This window comes from Rhinichthys klamathensis, unplaced genomic scaffold (genome assembly GCF_029890125.1).
Source record: "Rhinichthys klamathensis goyatoka isolate OS25496 unplaced genomic scaffold, OSU_Roscu_1.1 h1tg000068l_1, whole genome shotgun sequence".
Taxonomy (NCBI): domain Eukaryota; kingdom Metazoa; phylum Chordata; class Actinopteri; order Cypriniformes; family Leuciscidae; genus Rhinichthys; species Rhinichthys klamathensis.
In genome coordinates, this window is record NW_026606611.1 from 2,519,272 (window position 1) to 2,541,407 (window position 22,136).

The 22,136-nt window shown below is 37.4% G+C and overlaps 2 protein-coding genes across 2 annotated transcripts in view; one reads left to right on the top strand and one right to left on the bottom strand.

Annotated features, from left to right (window-relative positions):
• Nucleotides 1–26: 26 nt before the first annotated feature.
• On the bottom strand, nucleotides 27–11,139 carry fbxl3l (F-box and leucine-rich repeat protein 3, like). The gene is given in 8 exon segments (XM_056250415.1): nucleotides 27–106; nucleotides 199–338; nucleotides 2,717–2,900; nucleotides 2,903–3,047; nucleotides 3,293–3,478; nucleotides 10,059–10,175; nucleotides 10,943–11,001; nucleotides 11,004–11,139. Coding segments are annotated over 8 exon segments (1,047 nt in total).
• Nucleotides 11,140–14,257: 3,118 nt separating this feature from the next.
• The window catches only part of atp7a (ATPase copper transporting alpha), a 30,923-nt gene continuing 23,044 nt past the window's right edge, over nucleotides 14,258–22,136 (top strand). Inside the window, exons 1-4 of the mRNA XM_056250282.1 lie at nucleotides 14,258–14,580; nucleotides 15,848–15,974; nucleotides 18,180–18,669; nucleotides 20,866–21,549. Of these exons, the coding sequence (XP_056106257.1) occupies nucleotides 15,855–15,974; nucleotides 18,180–18,669; nucleotides 20,866–21,549 (1,294 nt within the window). The 5' untranslated portion in view covers nucleotides 14,258–14,580; nucleotides 15,848–15,854. The remainder of the gene's footprint in view (nucleotides 14,581–15,847; nucleotides 15,975–18,179; nucleotides 18,670–20,865; nucleotides 21,550–22,136) is intronic.

A 22,136-nucleotide genomic window follows, 5' to 3' on the forward strand; every position in this document is an offset into this window, starting at 1 on the left:
TGACAGAAATACAAGCACCAGTGAGATTAAGGAGGCTGGATCTTCTTCTTCTTCTTCTTCTTTATTCCTAATAACTTGATTGTCACATAAGGCTTGTTGATGATGCCTGTGCGCGTATGCGTGTAATACACTAAGGCAGATCAAACAGTCCTTCGCCGACATTTGAATATTTAATTGCACTGCTGACGTCTGGCTGACGTTCTTCACTCATGACGGGGTTAGTGATGACCTCACGCTCAGACAGATCATAGCCGAGCGAGCGTGTCTCTTTTCCCCATCCTTCCAGCATGTGTGTAACATACACCACAGTCAGGGGAAAAAAGAGTCCATCGCTGCTTCTATTTGCAGAACCCAGGGCGGTTTTATGTAATGATGACAGACATGTTTCTGACGGGCCGCTTCTGCCCTCTGGTGGCAGTTTGAAGAACTGCAAATACTATCATCCATTTATTAAAGCCACGTGACAGTGTTTCAGGTCACTTACTGAAGGATTTCTTTAAAAGCAGGAACTACGGGTGCTTTAATTGAAATTGAACTTCTAAATATTTAATAAAATATTTTTTATATGATTTTTAAACTTTTAATATACTTTTTGTGTGTGTGAAAGGGGTCATTTAAAATATTATTTGATAAAAAAACCTGTATGTAATATGTAAACGTACGTTTGTAATGGCATTGTATGATGCCGTTTGTAATTAAATATTATGTATGTAAACAGTTTAATATAATTCAAGAAGCAATGTTTAGAAGTATGGGTTTCTATATCTGTTATGAGAATTACATTATGATTCATGTTTGTAATATGAACAAAATAGGAAAATTACCTTTAAATGATGCTATTTGATTAGGTGAATGGAATATAAGACTATATAAAAATGAAATGTTTTATTAATTTCAATAGTGGATGTTTTTTAATAGTTTGATCTATTGTGGAAAGTCAAAATTGTTAACAATCAACCCTATCTGACCTCCCCTTTAAACAAAGAGACCAGAAATAAATTCAAAAGAAATACAAACAAAACAGCAACAACTGACACAGTTTGTAATCTTGACCTTCCTTTGAAATGTACATTAGTATTGAGTATTCTACATACTATCAAAAATATGTTTTAAAAAAGGCAGTAACACTAAAGCTTGTTTTGTGAATTAGCCTACAGTAAATTACATATCAGTTGTCTCATATCAGAGTCCACACCAAATCCTATATGCAAAGTCCCATGAGAAGAGATACTTTGTACAGTATCATTTCGATGATCAGAGTAACACACGAGGACAGTGTAAATGCATATTTTACTTTGAAAGTTTATAAATCTAAAAAATAAACAACAGCAGTGTTTTATAGGCGCCAGAATGTTCTGTACTCAATTGTCATTGAAAGATTTGCATTGACAAGTATAAAATGAATTTATTATATATATAGTGTACAAATAAAATAAGTTATGTGTAAAGTTATTTATTGCCAGAGAAAGATTGTTTTTAATTTAGTGAAATATAATAAATACATTTACCCGTTTATTCTGTAAAAGTCACTTTGCAATAAGGTCACATTTGTTAACATTAGTTAATGCATTACATGAGCTAACAATGAGAAATATGTTTTTACAGCATTCATTAACCTTTTGTTAATATTAGTTAATGATTTTCATTAACTAATATTAACAAAGGTTAATGAATGCTGTAAAACATATTTCTCATTGTTAGCTCATAATGCATTGACATTCATGTTAATAGAACTTTGACCATGAAAATGTATACATTTTGAGATTAACAAAGATTGATAACTAAGATTAGTAAATGCAGTAGAAATATTGCTTATTGTTCATTGTAGTGAACTAATGTTAACAAATGAAACCTTAAAGTAAGTATAGTGTTACCAAATTACTTGTTAGGAATTTGTCATTTTTATAAACTATAAAGAAAACTCTTCCTTTTTCCCCCTACAACTAGCTTAAAGTATTCTGGTCAGGCAATATAAGAAAGGTTAGGCCATAAAACACAAGCTATTTAACAAGTCCCAGAGGGCCAATGAATTTTACAAAAAGAACTGGTTTCATGTGTGTGTGCACTTGTGTGGAACTGTAAACACTTTGTATTCAAATCCCATCTCTGAGCTCCAACCACAAATCATGTTTTTACTACAGCAGCACTTCCACACTAATGATCCAGATGTGTAGTCAGATGTTCTGTTTCCCATGCTAAATTTTAATTACCCAGTTCTGTCTAATGGCTGCCAAATGCAGACTGCTTGTTCACATAGGTAGACACGAGTGGATATCTAAATGCTTTAATGCATCTAACATGTGGGCATCATATCAGGAAACCAAAAATGTTAGGAGACCTCGCTCGATGTTGAACGTATACGTGTTGTCAGCAATGAGTACCTCCTCTTTGATGGACAGCTGGCTCAAGCCCATTGACCCACACGGAGAACGTGATTTCACCAAGTACCACATGTTCCTGGATCAACATCTTTGTTGATCCTGGATCAACTTTCCAATCAACCAATCAGATTTGAGGGACAAGTTTACAGTTTATGTCAAGTTAAGGCTTAGAACCAGGGTGAAGTACTTAAACATCAGTGCTATTCACCTTTCATTACCCTCTGATTTTAGGGAAAAGTTATGGGTAGGGGTAGGGATTGGGTAAGGACTACACTTTGGGACCGGAATTTTGATCCAGGATCAACAAAATAGGTTGATCCAGGACCATGTCTTACTTTGCAAAGTCACGGTGACCTGGCAGGGACCACGGGTAGTTCAGCCCGATGCGGGCCAGCATGTCTTTACTGACCACTCGACCGAAGTACAGATGCGTGACGGGCGTGTCCTCACGAAAGAAGGGCTCAAACTCCTCCTCGTCCAGGAAGAAGTATATGACCATCTTGACCTGGGGCGGATGAGTGCTTCCCAGCTGCTCTTCTTGATGGTGTGGGACTGGCTTTGGCCTGGGTTCTCGTTCTCCACGTCGATGCGCAGGTATACAGTTAGGGTGTGTTCTCTCACTTGGCATTTTGGTTCGATTAAAACGAACCCTGGTGCGATTGCTCTCTTAGAATAATTTGGATGATAATAATATAATAAAAAAAACAGATATTCAAGTGTGAGTATAAAGTGTGTGCCTTGTCAATGACATGATTTTAGCTTAGCTTTAATGTACTGTAAGTGAATTAGATTAATAAGACCAGCAATGGGTATTAAAAAAGAAACCTTGTCCATTTCGATTTCTTGTGGACTTGAAACCAAGTTCATATTCAGTCTAAATCCTAACCTATTAGTTTTGCCATGACTCAGACGGTGACGCACTGACCTGCAGGAGATACATGAGGACAGCTACTCATCTTCAGCAGCTTGAGCGTGTCACTGTTGTTGGCGACCAGTACCTTCAGGGAAGGGTCATCAACCGGTGTGTCATCCATTTTTATAGAGGATAGAGACTTGGAATTCAAAAACCCCACCGTCAGGGCTGAGACAAAGTGTGACTGAGAACAGACCAGACAAGACAGGCAAAGTCAGTGCCGCTGGCTTCTCCTACCCTTTACATGAAGCATTATTTCATTATTTCATGAGGTCACCCCGCTAAGCCGCTATGGTGCTATTTGTTTTGTAGGCATGCTGGTTCATTTTACAACATGTCAAGAACTATAAACATTAAAATGCAAACTTATATTCTTTAAATTTAATACATAAAGATGATGTTTATTAAAACAAATTAACCAAGTTTTTAAAGCATTTTTACATTGCTTTAAAAATAATAACTACAACAATACAGTACAGTGAAAATCATGTTTCATGTATTGTTGATTGTGTTATTTTTCTAGTTATCTATCATCAAATCCTCAGTAAGGTTAGAGCTTTTAAAGGGATAGTTCACCCAAAAAATGAATATTCTGACATCATTTACTCACCCTCATGTTGTTACAAACCTGTATGAGTTTCTTTCTTCTGTTGAACTCAAAAGAAGACATTTTGAAGAATGTTGGTAACCAAACAGTTTCTAGTCCATGGGGTCCAACAACTGTTTGGTTACCCATATCCTCAAAATATCTTCTTTTGTGTTCAACAGAAGAAAGAATCCCATGCAGGTTTAAAACAACTTGAGGGGGAGTAAATTATGTCAGAATATTCATTTTTGGGTGACCTATATGAGGCGCCACGTAGGATTTAAATCAAACTTCGCTTATCAATTACATACATAACACACGTGCATATACACCTATACATTACTCGCATATACATACATACTATTGGATGTTCAAAATACATATATGAAATACACGTGCACACTAATATGAAATCCATACCAGCCACCGCACTAACCATTATTTCTAATCAAAGGAGACGTAGGCCTGTTATCCAAGCATTCATTCAAAGGAAAGCCTCTACACTTGAGCGGCCACGTATGAGGTGTTTCTGGGTGATTTCACAGAGGAACTCTGTGGATGAATAGTTAAAGAACAGTTTAATAAAGAACTCTGTCATATGAGGCGCCACGTAGGATATGCATGGAAGTGTATATGTATATGCGAGTGTTTATAGGTGTGTATATGTATGTGCGAGTGTTTGTGTATATGCATGGAAGTTTATATGTATATGCGAGTATTTATAGGTGTATGCGTGCGTCAAGTTTATATGTATATGCAAGTTATTCACAAGTGTATATGCGTTCATTATTGTGAGTGCGTAAGTGTGTGTGTGATTGAGTGTGTAAGTGCGAGTGCGTAAGTGTGTGTGAGTGCGTAAGTGTGTGTGTAACTTAATATGTATTGGTATGGATTTCATATTAGTGTGCACGTGTATTTCATATATGTATTTTGAACATCCAATAGTATGTATGTATATGCGAGTAATGTATAGGTGTATATGCACGTGTGTTATGTATGTATTGATAAGCGAAGTTTGATTTAAATCCTACGTGGCACCTCATAGACCTATCCCATAATTTATACATTTAATTTAACTTGAGCTAAGTGGTCACTAAAACAGCCTTGCTCAAACATCATTTTGTGTTTAAAGATATTTCAAGCTAATTTTGGTTAGTTGAAGTGGTAATTAACTAATAAGTTCATCCTTTTCCACCAGTTTGACTCAATTAGGCCAATAGATGTTGCCTCTTTCTGGAATTTTATCCACTGGTTAAAAAAAGTGTTTAAAAGTGTTTAACCTCTTAACCAGCGCCCCATTTTTTGAGAATTTTCTGAAAATGACATACCCAAATACAAATGTCTGTAGCTCTTAAACCCTATGGTCCACATTCATAACTCTGATCTTTTTTTAAACTAGACACTTGAAACTTTGTTACCCAAGAGTCATTATTACTCAAAGTAGCATAGGAACAGAGTAAAACAAGGTAAAATTTACATGAATGTGACTCACGATTTCTTTTAATTAACTTCACTTAGGGAAAAAATGATCAGACTTTTATGTTAAGGGCCTGAAAACACCATAAAGATAAAATTGAATGTCTGACCATGTTTAGATTCAAATTTGAGGATGATACTCCCAAAAATGTAGTTACTGTAAGCTTTTATTCAAGAAAAGTATAGGCGTCCTTTCCAAAATGCAATTTGGAGACTCCAAATGGACACCTGGCACCCAAACACTTTACATAGGGAGTAAACACTATAGGTCTGCAACAACAATTCAGAACTGTTATGCCCTTCAAACCACACAAGAAAAAAACGATTTCAGCACAACATTTGAACATTTTACCAAAATTATCTTTATTTTGAACAATTCTAATAGCAAAAACAGTGATTTCTCACTACATGTATAGACATTGCAGAAGTGTTCATTTTCCAACTAATGTATAAAATATATAAAAAGAAAAACATAAATGTTTTAGAACATTTGTAATTACAAACGTGGTTTTTACCCAAATAAATTGCAATAAACTGATACTTATAATGAATATCCTATTACTTCCTGTTGCTCTTCGTCATTTTCTGCAAAAAAACCTTCAAATCTCTTCTGTAGTCGACGATCCATGATACAGATGCTCAGATATAAGCTTTAGAGTAAATCCGTGCATTTATGCAAGCTCCATGTGTCAAAACATCGCGTTTATGTGTCTGTTTACATTCTGTGTGTGCGTGCTGCGCGCGTGGCGAAAGCGCACATGTGAATGAAAACTTTGCGCAGTTGAATTTGACGAATGTGCTTGCATGAACTGTCTATCACTGCAATCGATTTTAGTTGGCTAATACTCCCATCAATCAAAACGTAGCTCAAAGGACATTGGATAGCATTATCCAGGCTTTTATCCAGTCGAAAGCCCAGCTGCGCGATGGACAGCGCGCTCAGCCTGTCAGGGACTCTCTTACTGTTTTGGTCTGTAACAGAGCCTGTGATTGAACGAGAGAGAAGTAGGATGTATCATTCGATCCGGAAGAGTCTAAACTGCGGGGGTGAGATGGCTTTTGAGTGTTGGAATATGGATTAGAATCGATATTTCTTTGAAAATGAACATGATGCGAACTCTATCTCGAAAACGCTCATGAAAACAAAGGAGGATATTTCATTTTTTTCCCCTATTTTTCGTTGTTTTGGATTAAAAAGTGGGATGCATTTTGAAGAGTGGACCCTTACATTGAAATGTATGCTGTTGTTTCTTGGATTCTTCCGAACTGATCTGAACCATACGAGATGAAAGATGAGTATAGCGGTTCATTTTGCTCATTTTCAAATGAGCAGTCCTTTTGCATTTTATTTAACCCTTTCCTCTCTGGTGTATTGATTGCAAAAACAAGTCTAGAACATGGTTCTTGGGTGTTTTAGCTTTCAAATGATGCATAGTTTATGATAGTCAGATGAATATTTGTTATAAAACAAAGCTTAAAAAAGGTAATAAAAGTATAGCCACGCCCTCGACGGCCCGCTCGCGGGCCGATGCGGGTTAAGAAGTTAAGCCATGAACCAATTCAGCCAGCTTACGAGGTGATTCACAACATTACAAAATTTGTTTTGAAGCAAAAATATTTGAAATTCAGACAAAAAAGGCAGAAGACTGTGAACGGCTTTAGTGAGGGAAAGAACTACAATCCCATGAAGCATTGCGAATGACAATCTATAAAAATTTAAAATGATGAATAAATATAAAACGATTAATTTGAAGTTGTTGATTATTTTTCTATAGAAACAATATATATATAAAGTGTATTGCAAAATTTGCATTTATATATATACACTCACCTAAAGATTAGGAACACCTGTTCAATTTCTCATTAATGCAATTATCTGATCAACCAATCACATGGCAGTTGCTTCAATGCATTTAGGGGTGTGGTCCTGGTCAAGACAATCTCCTGGGTAGGGTTGCACCAGCCGTTCGTAACTTCTTTCTTAAATTGTAACGTAAAGTCCACACTAGAGGCTTAGTAACTACTAGCTAGTTTGTAACTAACTCTGTACTTTATTCCGTTGCACCATTTGTTCGTGAGGTAGAACTTAGCCAGTAGGTCGTAAACTCTCCGTAAAGTAATGTGTAGTCGCATAATATGACGATTAACCTCGAAGAACCAATAGCAGCCTTCAAATACGTGAGCAGAAGTTGTGTTGAAATGCCGTGAATTTCAGTTTATCCTTCATTCTAACTTCTTTTGCCTCACGTTATTAATACGATACTTGATCATGAATAACATAAGTGTTTTTATATATAAATAACATTCAGAAACTGTATTTGAAATGAAATTAAGGATCAATAAATAAATATTCATACAAAAAACAAGAAATTACGTTTATTAATTATGACTGATATTTGACATGCACAACATGGACCGATGCACACAGCGGCGCTGTTTAGGACCTATTTTTTACAGTCTATGTTTAGGACGGGTTCGTGTTAAAGAGCTGCTAACAAAGTAATCTTTTCACACAATGTTCTCTCTCTTAAAATGTAAGCGAGTGTAAATGTCAGCATTATCATATATGTCTAAAGAATTGAAGTCTGTCAGGTAAAAGAAGAGCTTATTGATGCAGTTCAATCTGTCTGATATTTTATTCCAACCGTTACTCCTGATCGGAGCTGCCGTAAATATTTAGTTGGAACGTAGAGTTACGTTTAAACTAAGTTTAATGGTGCAACGGAAAAATATTTAGTAGTGCGTAAGTTGTAACTTAGTGCCCATTTACGTCAAAACTAGGCTAAGTTGTAACTTACGCACAGCTGGTGCAACCGGCCCCTGAACTCCAAACTGAATGTCAGAATGAGAAAGAAAGCTGATTTAAGCAATTTTGAGCGTGGCATGGTTGTTGGTGCCAGAAGGGCCGGTCTGAGTATTTCACAATCTGCTCAGTTACTGCCTGGGATTTTTACGCACAACCATTTCTAGGGTTTACAAAGAATGGTGTGAAAAGGGAAAAACATCCAGTATGCGGCAGTCCTGTGGGCGAAAATGCCTTGTTGACGCTAGAGGTCAGAGGAGAATGGGCCGACTGATTCAAGCTGATAGAAGAGCAACTTTGAATGAAATAACCACTTGTTACAACCGAGGTATGCAGCAAAGCATTTGTGAAGCCACAACACAAACAACCTTGAGGCGGATGGGCTACAACAGCAGAAGACCCCACCAGGTACCACTCATCTCCACTACAAATAGGAAAAAGAGGCTACAATTTGCAAGAGCTCACCAAAATTGGACAGTTGAAGACTGGAAAAATGTTGCCTGGTCTGATGAGTCTCGATTTCTGTTGAGACATTCAGATGGTAGAGTCAGAATTTGGCGTAAACAGAATGAGAACATGGATCCATCATGCCTTGTTACCACTGTGCAGGCTGGTGGTGGTGGTGTAATGGTGTGGGGGATGTTTTCTTGGCACACTTTAGGCATCGTTTAAATGCCACGGTCTACCTGAGCATTGTTTCTGACCATGTCCATCCCTTTATGGCCACCCATCCTCTGATGGCTACTTCCAGCAGGATAATGCACCATGTCACAAAGCTCGAATCATTTCAAATTGGTTTCTTGAACATGACAATGAGTTCACTGTACTAAAATGGCCCCTACAGTCACCAGATCTCAACCCAATAGAGCATCTTTGGGATGTGGTGGAACGGGAGCTTCGTGCCCTGGATGTGCATCCCACAAATCTCCATCAACTGCAAGATGCTATCCTATCAATATGGGCCAACATTTCTAAAGAATGCTTTCAGCACCTTGTTGAATCAATGCCACGTAGAATTAAGGCAGTTCTGAAGGCGAAAGGGGGTCAAACACAGTATGGTGTTCCTAATAATCCTTTAGGTGAGTGTATGTCATACACAAAAACACAAATATTTAAGCATTTTGAAAGCAAAAAGCGAGACTCAACAACTTGAATAAATCATTTTGCAGTGCTTCATAAACTGAGCGCTTCCTTTAGATCTGATTGGTGGAGTGTTCTGTACAGCATCATGGGTAATGTAGTTATCTCACCACAAATTCAGATGTTAAACAACTATTTAAAAAATAAGTTGAAAAAATGCAAACAGATGGCTTTAACAGAAGCATATAACATTGATTTACAACCTCAGAGCTCACATCTGTTTTTGTATAGATTATTTCCTCATCAGAATGTTTTGAGAAGCACCTCACCCCTGGCCTCCATTGAGAAAATGGCCCTGACCTCAACAGAGAACACGGAGTGAAATGACGCTTGAAGGATAATTCAGCATCCAGGTGAGGGCACTGACTCATCCAGATCTTTCTGGATGTTGTATAGTATGACGACAGTACACAGACATAAGGACACAAACAACAGAGCCATCTGGAAGCCATCACACGGATCTGATTAGTCCTGTGAATCTCCTCCATCAAGTTGGTACCTTTTGAGTACTGAGTTAAATAAAGAAGCACAGCTTTCTTTGTTTTTAAATCTTTTGTGACTAAGCAAGCCACAACGTCGAGCTTCAACTTGTCACTTTCAATACTAGTTATACAGCAGTGTTTCAAACTGTCAGGATTTTGTGGAGGGTGAAATGACATGGTACAGAAGTTTGACAGCTGAGACATTCTAGTAGTTTTGAACAAGCGACAAGTTTTAAAACAAATGTTTGATGTCACATTCAGCTGGTAGATGTCGTACGGAAAGGGTGAACAAGTTTGGTCATGCTGTGGAAATCAGACCCAGTGTATTACCAGTGCAGTTCACCAGCTGTGAGAGAATGCAGGCTATTTCTGCAGACTCTGTGCAGCTGTCAACCTCGAAACATATCTTTTATATTTTTAAATGACAATTTTAAAACAACTACATACTGCACATGCATAACATTTTGTTTTGTTTTTTAAACATCAAGATCAGATGGATCTTTACAATAATTTACCTTTCAACACTGTACTGCATTACACGAACACATTATACATTGAGGTTTTAAAACAGTCTTGAGCATTGATCATGCAAACTAATATTATGTGATCACATGTAAGTACATTACCATTCAAATGTTTGGGGTCAGTACATTTTTTTTAAAAGAAATTAATACTTTTATTCACCAAGATGAACACATTAAACAGATCAAAGTGACAGTGGTAGTGTGAATATTCTATTTATCAACAAACAATTTATTACAGTTTCCACAAAAAAATTGAGCAGCTGTTTTCAACATTGATAATAATCAGAAATGTGTCTTGAGCATCAAATAGAGCATAATAGAATGATTTCTGAAGGATCATGTGACTGAAGACTGAGTAATGATGCTGAAAATTCAGCTTTGCATCACAGGAATAAATGACATTTTAAAATATATTAAAAGAGAAAACAGTTATTTAAAATTATAATAATATTTCACAATAATACTGTTTTTACTGTATTTATGATCAAATAAACGCAGCCTTGGTGAACATGAGAGACTTCTTTCAAAAACAAAGAAATCTTACGACCCAAAACTTTTGATCTCTAGTGTACTACAGTATGTAGATAATTTATTTTCCATGAACAATGTGACAGTATCACCCTTTCTAAAAACTGACCTTGAAGCTCGCATACTGCAGGTGCTGAGCATGTCTTTTGATGATCTGCTGGACGAGAGGTGCGTGGACCTCAGGTGAGACGGATCTGGCTGGTTCGGCTCAAATTCAAATCTCCTCCAAAGATCTGGGATGTGAAAGATGTCGTTCCACTGGCGAAAAGCCCGGTCCACCAGTGACAGATAGTGGAATATGTGCATGTGAAGACCATGTGGACCTCACATTTCTTCAGTGGGTTTCTGCTGTGAGGTGGAAGACCCTGTTTGGACGTACACTGGCGTGACACTACTGTGTCTCTTGTGTCTGCCCTTTGAGGGGGTGAAGCTCTGACACTCAGATTTTCCCCCTTTTCATCCAGTTTAGTGGAAAAATCCCAGAATTCAGATTTCAGAGACAAAACTACAGTGGCCCCAAAAAGCATTTGGACATTTAGTGCAATGATGTTCATACAGCATGCAATAAATAACAAGAAGTCAAACTCTTCAACATAAGGAACTAATTCTAACACATTCTCAGTGCTGTCCTCCAACTGCTAAATACTGGAATAATGCTTTCCAACTTTTTGAACGGTATATTCAAGACACAGTGTAGGATATACAACGTTGAAAAGTCTGAGACCACACGGGAAATATAGGATTTATTTAATTATTTTTTTTAAAGCTGTAACTTACGGAGCCCCTATGGGACATGGGATAGGAGAAAAAAATAGTTTTTAAATCATTTGAGTTCTCTGTGTATTTCGAAAAATATTTTTTCCTCCCATCCAAAACAACATGAGGGTGAGTAAATGATGGCAGAATTTTCATTTTTGGGTGAACTATTCCTTTAAAGTAACTTTTTATACGTGAAAGACACTTTGCAACTTCATGGTAGAATTTTGTATTGTTGTATGAGGTTATTGAACAGAAACATCACAGAAACAGAGGACAAGCAACCCTTATTGATTCAGGGTTCAAGGTTTCTTACTGTATGGTACATACAGTTGATATCCTGCCAATAGCCATCATTTTCAATACAAAAACAACCCACAAACCTACAAAAACACACTGCATGTACTAAAGCATTGTGACTGTATACACAATATGCACAAAGATTAAAGATGTTAAACACATGCAAGCATATGTGGCATTAAAAATCACTTGTGTCTTCACAGAAAAGAATTGTAGCCTGTCATTATGAAATTGAACTAAACAGTGAATCTGAGGCACATTCCTCCTACTCAAAATTATTATTATTAATATAAATAATAATGTATATTATTTACTAATGGTGAATGTGAAAATATGGGCAAATGCAGGGTGTGCAAGACATTGCAGAGCCCTGACAAAATATTAATCCATTTGAAAACATAAACAGCCAATGATGTTATTTGTTACCCATAAATGCATTAAAAATGCTGACATATTTACCGGAATAAAAACGGGGATGTATAGGGATACAAGTACAGTGTATTCAATTCATTGTTCAGTTGAAAAAAAAACCCAACAACCTTATTTCCAAAAAACTTCCAGTAGACAAAAACTACATAACCCACTTTTGAAAGTTATATAGGACCTTTACAGTGCATGTCATTGCTCACAGTCTCGTTTTAATCCATGTAACTGTACAAGGTGTCTCTCTAGTCTCTACATAAAGACTATATCAGATTAGATTAGGTAGTAGAATTAAATTGACATTGCTTTTAAAGCAGCTTTGAAACAATCTGTAAAGCAATATAATTAAAGGTGACTGGTGACCAGTTACATGTCTGAAACACCACATTAATCTCGGGTGTTTGTTGAATGTCACATGTTTACTGTAAAATGTGTAGGTGAGTCTATTGTTGTAAAAAATAAAATGTTGGTTGCGATCTAGAGCGCCCCCTACTTCCAGCTTCATGGGGTCAACGCCCCAGTTCTAAACTAAAGTATACAGTCGGTCCCCCTAAAACCAAACCAGGTAAAACATTTGACCAGTGCATATGAAGAGGTTAAGAATAAGTACTTTGTAAATGCTGAAAGGTATGTTCTATATGAGTGTGTGTATGAATATAATCCGGAAGTAGGCTATTTACCATGTTGTCATTATCGTGTGACCCAGCATCAGTTGCGTTGCTTCACTTCCATTCACAAATCCTCTCCCGTGGCATCATGGGATAAAGTGTCCATCTTATGCACACTTGCCGGAAAAAGTAGGTCATCCAGATACTTTTTGCCTACACTTTTATGAGTACTGTGAATTCAGACATACTTCTTTTGTCACATAGGCCTACTGTATTTCGCCTACTATGCGATTTCGAATGCAGCCATACAGTAGTGTGTTTCAGTTTAGTTGGACTCTAGACTCTGACTCGACAAAGGTCAAGCTCACAAGACAGGACTGTAAGACTACTACCAGAATTGATGTGCTGCTCACACTTCACAACAAGGTTTCATTGTCATCTGTTGTCGTCTTGTCATAGCACACATTTGGTCAAGAGGCAGTCCTGGCCAACAGCGAAAAAAAAAGAAGTTTTTCTCACATAAATTCACACGAGAAATTGTGCAATGTGTGTGTATTGGATAAATTTCTCCCTCTGATAAATAAAATGTACCCATTGAAGGCTGGCAATAAATGTCAGTCTGAAATTTAATATGATGTAATAGAAGAACAGTGAACACATAAATGACTAACAGAGTTGCATATGGCAAGTATTTTGCTTGAAATATTTGTATTCTTCATATTACTTGTATGACTCGTGAAGTAAGATAGGGGCCGGTTGCATAAACTGCAGACTAGACATTAGGGTTTTTTTTCTCTTCAAGACCTAATGGTCCTAACTCTTTAAAGTAGCTTACCGGTAAGTTGCAAAAGGTAGATTGGTCTAATTTGAATGGGAAAAGTAAGACTTTACTTCTTAACTAACAGCAGCTAGTTGGTAGAACTAGTTCTTAATACACAGTCATAACATAGTTTATGCAACTGGCCCCTGGTGTCCTAACATTCCAACACGCAAAGCGAATTGCTCACGTGACTGGGCAGAACCCAATACACGCAACCGCGGGGATTCACTGGAGAGTGGAGATTGTGTTGCGTGCCTCGGCTCGAAGCTTCAGTTCAGTGTCAAACGTAACATCACTAGGTTTTTTCACATACAAAGCTGTCTGGGACACCAAAATCCAGCCGAAAGTGTGAGCTTGCCTTAACGTGGACGCGAATCTAACACTAGTTCACTACAAACTTCTCATGCGTGCTGTAGCTCCAAGACTACGCATTACTGAAGCCCTTGAATCTGCCACGACGTCACTAACGTATGCGCAGTTTGCAGCGGCTGTTGATGTTCTCGAACACACTGGGGAAGATTTGCGTTGTGGTCCGCGCTCCCGGGTGATGATAGCCCAATATTCCTCATGGATTTAAGAATCTCCTGCTGGACACACTCTCCTGCTGTGTTTAGTCACTCATCACACATGTTTGGTTTGTGTTTTGTTCGATGTGGGCAGGTTCTGAGGACGTGAGGTGCTAAAGGCTGCTAGAAATTAGGGAAAGTATATGTTAGCCAGCTAACTCAACTGCTGTCAGTGTGAAAGTGATAGTAAAACTTCCCTATCAAGTGAGTGCAACGTCCTATGAGGATTAAACCTGCTGTTCCAGTGACTCTGGATCATCACTTCGCATGAACGGTAAAGAAATCAAGCTGTTTTGTGCTCTTCACGTCTGCTGTTTGTTTGTTAGCTTCGGGACAGAGAGCTCAAACGAGTAACACATCTTCTCCCTAAATCTTTGCCTGAAACAGATCTTTTACTTAATTTACTTACTAATGAAAATATTTCTGAATGTTTGTAAATAACATTTGATGACGCGTCAAGACTACTCGCAGTATTTCACATGTAAGTTAACTTGTATCACTTTTGTATATGGTCAAGTGTTGATTATCGATAATTAATCCGCTTCAATGTTCAAAATGTCGCTTGAAGTTTAATAATGCTTTTGTAAATGAATGCTTGTATTGATAGTTCTTGTTGAGTAATGTAGTTAACTAAGGTTAAACAAATGAAACCTTATTTAAACCTTATTGTGTTTCGGTAAATGATAGGCTAATTCTTATGTTTCCTAGATCATCCAATGTCATCAAGTGAGATCAAATATCCACTTTGAGTTTATTTGGAGTTTTGTTTATGATTTAGAAGTCTTGTTTTAAAATATAGAAACTCATGCTTGTGAAATAAGAATAGTGTAATATTGATTTATTCTGTTGTACGTTGCCTTAGTCACGTTCACACATTATGTCTTCTGGAAGTGAGGCTTTAACTCAAATTTAATTTAAATGGGTGTCAGTAACATTTAGAGGGTGTTTATTGATTTAATGGTTGTTTATTAAGAAAGCCAAGTCTGTTTTATGAGACTGTTATTAAAGTCTTGTTAATGTGTTGTTATGTTTCAGACTAGCAAAACGTACGTAAAAGTAGCATCTTTTGGTCATGCATCTTGGTAACACCATGGTACCTTGAACATATCTTGCTTTATATTTTCATTAGGGCTGTCAAATCGATTAATCGCATCTAACATAAAAGTTTGTGTGTGTGTATACATACTGTATACACACACAGACATGCACACACACATACATATATATATATATATATATATATATATATATAATATAAACACAAACTTTTATGTTAGATTATGTTAGATGCGTGATTAATCAATTTGACAGCCCTAATATTCATGTAATTGTTTTTCATAGTTTGCTTTTGCATTTCAAACATCCAGCAAAACTGTCCAGAATCCCTGTCTAAAGTGTTTGCAAGCATGGGAATGACTGATGTTTGCTCTTGTGGGTCAGAAAGCTGCTTGTGTGTCCACTGTCCAGTGATTGACACTTGCATGTTATTTTTGCCTAATGCCTACACATTTGTACATACCCTGTTTTCTCTTATGTTCCAGAGGAGGAATGGCGCTGAGCACTAAACTGTGTCGTGTGACTCTGGGGGTCGAGGGTATGACCTGCGGCTCCTGTGTTAAGTCCATCGAGGGCCGGATTGGGGGTCTGCCAGGCGTCATTCATATTCAGGTGAGAGTGACTTTAATGCCACCATGTCAAATAAACACAATAATGAAGTGAATGTAAATGTGATTACCTCTGTTAGGCTATTATCTTTATCTGATATATACATTTTTCAAAGAATTATTAATTGTTGCAAATTTGCTTGGTCGATTAACAAAAGAGTTAACTCTTCCTTGTGTGAGTTTCAAAATATATCAACAGTCTAGTGAATTAACATTATGTAAAATATGTGTTGTAATGTCAAATTGTATTATTTGTGTGTGTGTGTGTGTGTGTGTGTGTTTGATCAAAAATACAGTAAAAATGACAATATTGTGAAATATTAATACATTATATTTTTATAATTTAAAATGACTGTTTACAAAAAAATATTAGGCCTAAATGTTTTCAACATTTATAATAATAAGAAATGTTTTTTTTGCGTATCAAATCAGCATATTATAATTATTTCTGAAGGATCATGTGACACTGAAGACTGGAGTAATGATGCTAAAAATACAGCTTTGATCACAGCAAAATTACATTTTATAATATATTCAAATGAAAATGTGTAGTAATTTGTTATAATGCTTTACTCTGTTTTGTCTTATATCAATAAAATGGTTGTCAACCACCACAATTTTTATAGATCACTATTATCACACCCACTTCATTGATTGTATATATATCTCTGAGCTCATTACAAGTCAGTTCGATGATGATTATTATTAACACATTTTATACGTACCTTTCCAGCTTATGGGCTTTTGATAATGATAATCAATGTAAATGTCATTCTTTATCCCTAAACAAACACATGTAAACCTAGCTAAGCCACTGATTAAATTTCCAGGCGTCTTTTTTCCATGAATCATTGTATGAGAGTGCCTCTCTGGGTGGCTGACAGAGCAATCTGACCGCAATATATGGTGGTAATAATATTTACCAGAGCCTTCCCTCCAGCAACTGTCACGTAATTGAAGAAAGCCACTCGTATGTTGAACTTAGAGACACAGCCTAATTGTTGTAATTCGTCCTGCCCTTTCCCTTAAAACACAGTTACCCTGCAGACATGGGTCAAACAAGCAGATAATCTAATCATTTGTGTGTCTAAGATGCCATTTTAACCTTTGAAAAGCAAACTGGTGGTATTAGTATTGACCAGTATACTGTCAAATGCCAAATACTATAAATGTCTTTGTTACACACAGAAGCAAACAATATGGCTCTGTCTAAGCAAGCGGTCAATATACTGAGCACAAAAAAAAGCAACTCGTCTAGATTTGTGCTTATTATGCGAAACAAACTTCCTGTTGTCTCTTCATGAGGATTTCAGGGTTTAAGGGTCATGTGACTGAGTGAGCTGCCTGAGGAATCACATTGGCTTCATCGTCATGCGATGATCGAGCCACTTCAGCAAAGCACATGCTTAAAGCAATTAAACAATACCTATTTTTCACTAAAAATGGGTTAAGACTACATATAACAGAAGCTCATACTCAGAAATGTATCATAACAAGTTTGTTAGAAACATTAACTGGCGTTCCATACAATTTTTTTTTTTATTGTTTTTGAAAGAAGTCTCTTATGTTCACCCAGGCTTCATTTATTTGATCAGTTAAACAGTCATTTTTTACTGGGCGGCCCCCCTCCCCCCTAAAACAATGGAAACACTGAGATCTCTTTTCAAACAACAGCAAGTTTTAGCTGTCAACAATTTTAATGTAATTCACACAAACGGAGAGTCAATTTAGTATATCATAGATAAACTGCTCCAAATTATGGTCTAAATTTATAGCCTAATGAAAATGCATAACCTAATGAAAGTCTGGAGTGTCAGAGGGCTGCTCTGACATGAACATGATGAAGTTTCATAGCTATTATACTAGAGGCCAGTGAGGTGTAGGGGAAGACTGCTCTACATTAAACATATCCAAATTTCAGCTTCCTAGCTTGCTGGCAAGGTTCTCAAGAACGTTATTTATATTACTTGTCGGCCTCTATGGGTGCTGTTGAGTGATTCACATAGTAGCTATCTGAACAATCAGCATCCAGGACTGCAACTATCTGCTGGAAAATGAAGTGTTGTGCAACCAAAGGCACGTATGCCATTTATAGTTACTGGAACTATGCTGTTCTACGAGTAACTGTATGGCTTTTATTGGGCAATTTGACTAAGTGTACTTTAATAGAGGACAGATTAGCACATTATGACCTTTTTTTGTACCACAGGTATCTCTGGAGCTGAGCAACGCAACTGTGACATATGACCACACTCGCCATAGTCCAGAATCCTTAGCAGAGGCCATTGAAGATATGGGCTTTGAGTCCAGGCTGGCAAACGCTACGTCAACACCAGTTCAAACTGAAACCAAAGTATTCAGCAAAGCAGGCTGTAGCACAGACTCTGTCCAACAGGCACGGAGCGCACTGGCCCAGACGAAAGGGGTGCTTGAGACACAAGAGAGTGCTGATAACCAAAGCCTGGCTGTCACGTTTGTCCCGTTTCTGGTCAGCGTGGAGCAGCTCGAGGAAGTGATGCGCTTCCTGGCTCCTGATGCTGCTTGCGGCCCAGCGCTCAGTCCACAGGAAGGGCCGACTTCTCGCGGCTCCAGCGGGGTAGAGGCGGTGAAAATGCGCATTGAAGGAATGGTTTGTCTGTCCTGCACCACAACCATCGAAGGCAAGATTGGGAAGTTAAAAGGGGTTGAGAAGATTAAAGGTACCTTTGACATTTACCTTTGCTTGAGTTAAACAATCTCCATTGAACTTTAACATTTACTGGTGAATCGTGTCATGCATTAAGTTTACATGGTAAAATGAAGTTTAAACTCATTGACCTTGTGCTGTCAGTAACTGTAGATAAGAAATTAGATCTTACGCAATCTATATTTAGGTTAACATAATGAAGATAATCTCCACTTTCTTGCTTTCTTTCTTCATATCTTGCTTAAAGATGCACAAGTTTTTTTCCCACTGAAAATATTGTATCCCTAGTCCCTACATAAATGATAGTACTTTGGACAAATGTTTAAATTATGCTACACAGTGACAGTGTACAGTGCTCTAGAAGATTATACTACATAAGGTGGATCGCCCCCTTTTTTATTGCTTTACATTGTTACGTTCTCCAATTTATGGTGGGTCTGCCATGTTGAGATCACGTGACCAGCTGAGTAGAACTTGATTTATAATCCTTTAACTCTACTATCAGACAATTTCAAAATAAATATGCCATAAGTGACAAGTATGATGTCACATTTTTTTATGTCACGACTCACCAGTAACCGAAAAGTCACTTTGTCATGCTACATTAATGTTGTCATGATACTGGAATTTCTAACTTTGATAATACCTTGAAAATATCGATATTCAAATGCTTTTTTGATACCACAGGGAAAAATTGCCACAACATTAAGGGCACACCTTTTTGACCAATTTATTTTTGACCATAGACAAAGTATTATTATTAACTTACACTCTGCAGTTTGAGATTCCTCATGCCCGACAGCTCTTAAGTGGTATTATATAACAATAATAATAAAATATTACTATTATTATTTCTAAGGCATGCACTGTAAAACAATAAAATAATATTTCATAGTTATTATTTACAATACTTGATAATACAATAGTTAATTTCACTTGAAAGAGTTAAACCCTCAAACTTTTATTTTGGCGTAAAAATGCAGGAAGACCTGTAAGTTTTTGTGAGTTTACAAATGTTTCTTACTACAAATCTAGTGAAATGCTGTAATCATCTGTCCACAATTTTTTGGGGGGAAATTTTGCAAATGTGAAAATCACAACACATGCAGAGATGGAGATTGCACCATTCACTGTGAACTGAGATGCTCTAAGACACGGAAAACACCGGATCATGATGAGCTGCTCGTGTTCACTGTGCTTCGCTTCACTCTGAAACACGCAGACTATAAACAAATATAACAGACTATAAACTTGTTTAACTAAAACACACAGCATTGTGTTTCAACTTGCTGTCGGAGAGAGAAAGAAGGTGCAGCTGATGTTGGTGTATACTCAGAGTCAGAATATTCAGAGTCAATAAGTTTAGGAAAACCTGTTTTTATCAGCCCTATGTTGTATCCATTCCACACCAATAGGTGTCAGTATAAATTCAGGTGTCAGTATAAAGACCATTGTTGTGTCAGTCAGCAATACATAAACAAAAATTATTTAAAGGCACAGTAAGCGATTTCTGAGAATCATTGCTGAACACTGTTGATATTTGAAATCAACCCAAACAAACACACCCCTCTCTTCATTGCTCCTCCCTCAAAATACACTAACACGCAATGCAAGAGTGGATGTCCTTTTATCGTAGCTGAAGCATAGCAAATTAAAGCTTAGCAAAAAATAAAGAGAAGATGACAAATGAACGACAAGGAAGATCAACAAATTTACATACAGTACACAAGTATCCAAGCAAGAGTTTGTTGTTAGTCGCCAGCAGCACACACTCAAAACCATGCTACTCACGTATGGAGCAGAAACAAAGCAACCTCTGTGTCTGTTTTCAGGCCTTCCTGCTTTGTCTCTCCAGCTCTGGAAATCTTTTCTAATATTAACGTGGATCCTAAAGCTCTTGCCTGATCCCTTCTTTTTCCAGTGATATTCCTCTGAGGGTTCCTCTTTTGTAATGTCTCTCAGCCATCTCTCTTTCTACAGTCTTTCTTCAAATCTCCCTCTTGCTCACTCTCTCTCCTCCCCATCATGTGTATACGCCCCCTACTGCTGTGTTGATTGTAGCCATGTTTGGTGTGGTGCTCAGTCCGATCCACTTTCAACAGTGTATTTCAGAAATTGCTTATTGCACCTTTAAGATGAGTGTAAACATATTCTTATTATTAACATATTTCCTGAGTATTGATTTTGGTTTTGTCCATGCTTTTTTCAGTCTCTCTAGATTCCCAGGAAGCCACTGTACTTTACCTGCCTTATGTCACCACGGTGGATGAGATTGTGAAACAGATCGAGGTGGCTGGTTTCAAAGCCATTGTTAAGGCCAAACCTCGTCAGTTAAAACTTTCAGCTAGTGAAGTAGAGCGTTTGCTCAGCTCTCCCAAACAGACTGCCTCCTCTCCTGAGGAGAAGGTTTCTGAACCGTCCACGGACTCCACGATCACTACTCTGATTCAGGTTACAGGAATGCACTGCAAGTCTTGTGTGGTAAATATTCAGGACAATATATCCAAGCTGCCTGGAGTGAGTTCCGTTGTTGTGTCCTTGGAGAACAGACAAGCTTCAATTCAGCACAACCCAAAACAAGTTTCAGCATTGGAGCTACAGAAAGCCATTGAGGCCCTTCCTCCAGGGAATTTTAAAGCTATTATCCCAACTTCCCCAGAGCCAAGCTTCCTCCAGCCTCTGGTATCAGTAGCGGAGATCCACATTGAGGGCATGACCTGCGGCTCCTGTGTTCAGTCCATCGAGGGCATGATCTCCCAGAAGAAAGGAGTGAGATCAGCCCAAGTGTCACTAGCCAATCATCAGGGAACTTTTGAGTATGACCCTTTAGTGACTTCCCCTGAAGAGCTGAGGGTCTCCATAGAGGACATGGGCTTTGATGCTTTTCTGCCTGGTAAATATTTTTTCTATTCCTTTGGGTCATATCTTCCTTTCTATATGCCTTCACTACTGACATTTATATGCTGGTTAACAGTTTTACATTTTCCCATTTATGGTGCTTTTTTTGTCTTCAATACCTGATGCAGCACTTCAAATAACAAACCATTGGAGAATAACTTGGTGAATCTGAGGCATCAAACCCAGTTGGTTTTGAACCAGGTGGATTTTAAATGCAACTTCCAAATAAGTGTCTGTCTGGTAATTAAGTAGAATGAATATTGTAGGTAAAAAAAAAGGGTTAGTTCACCCAAAAATGTCAATTCTGTCAAACCCTTATGATTTTTCATCATTGAAACACAAACAAAGATATTTTTAATGTAATCCGTCAGATTTCTTTCCCTCCTTTGAAATGTATTCCACTAAAACATTGATGCTTCAAGGTAAGGACATCATAAAGAAATTTAGGATTATATATTCACATATACACATTGATCAACACACATACTGTACATAAAACAATCAAATATGGGAAACACTGAAGCTCAAACATGCTTGCTCAGTGCGTGAGAACCAATGAGGTTTGTTTTTTTGTGTCAAGCA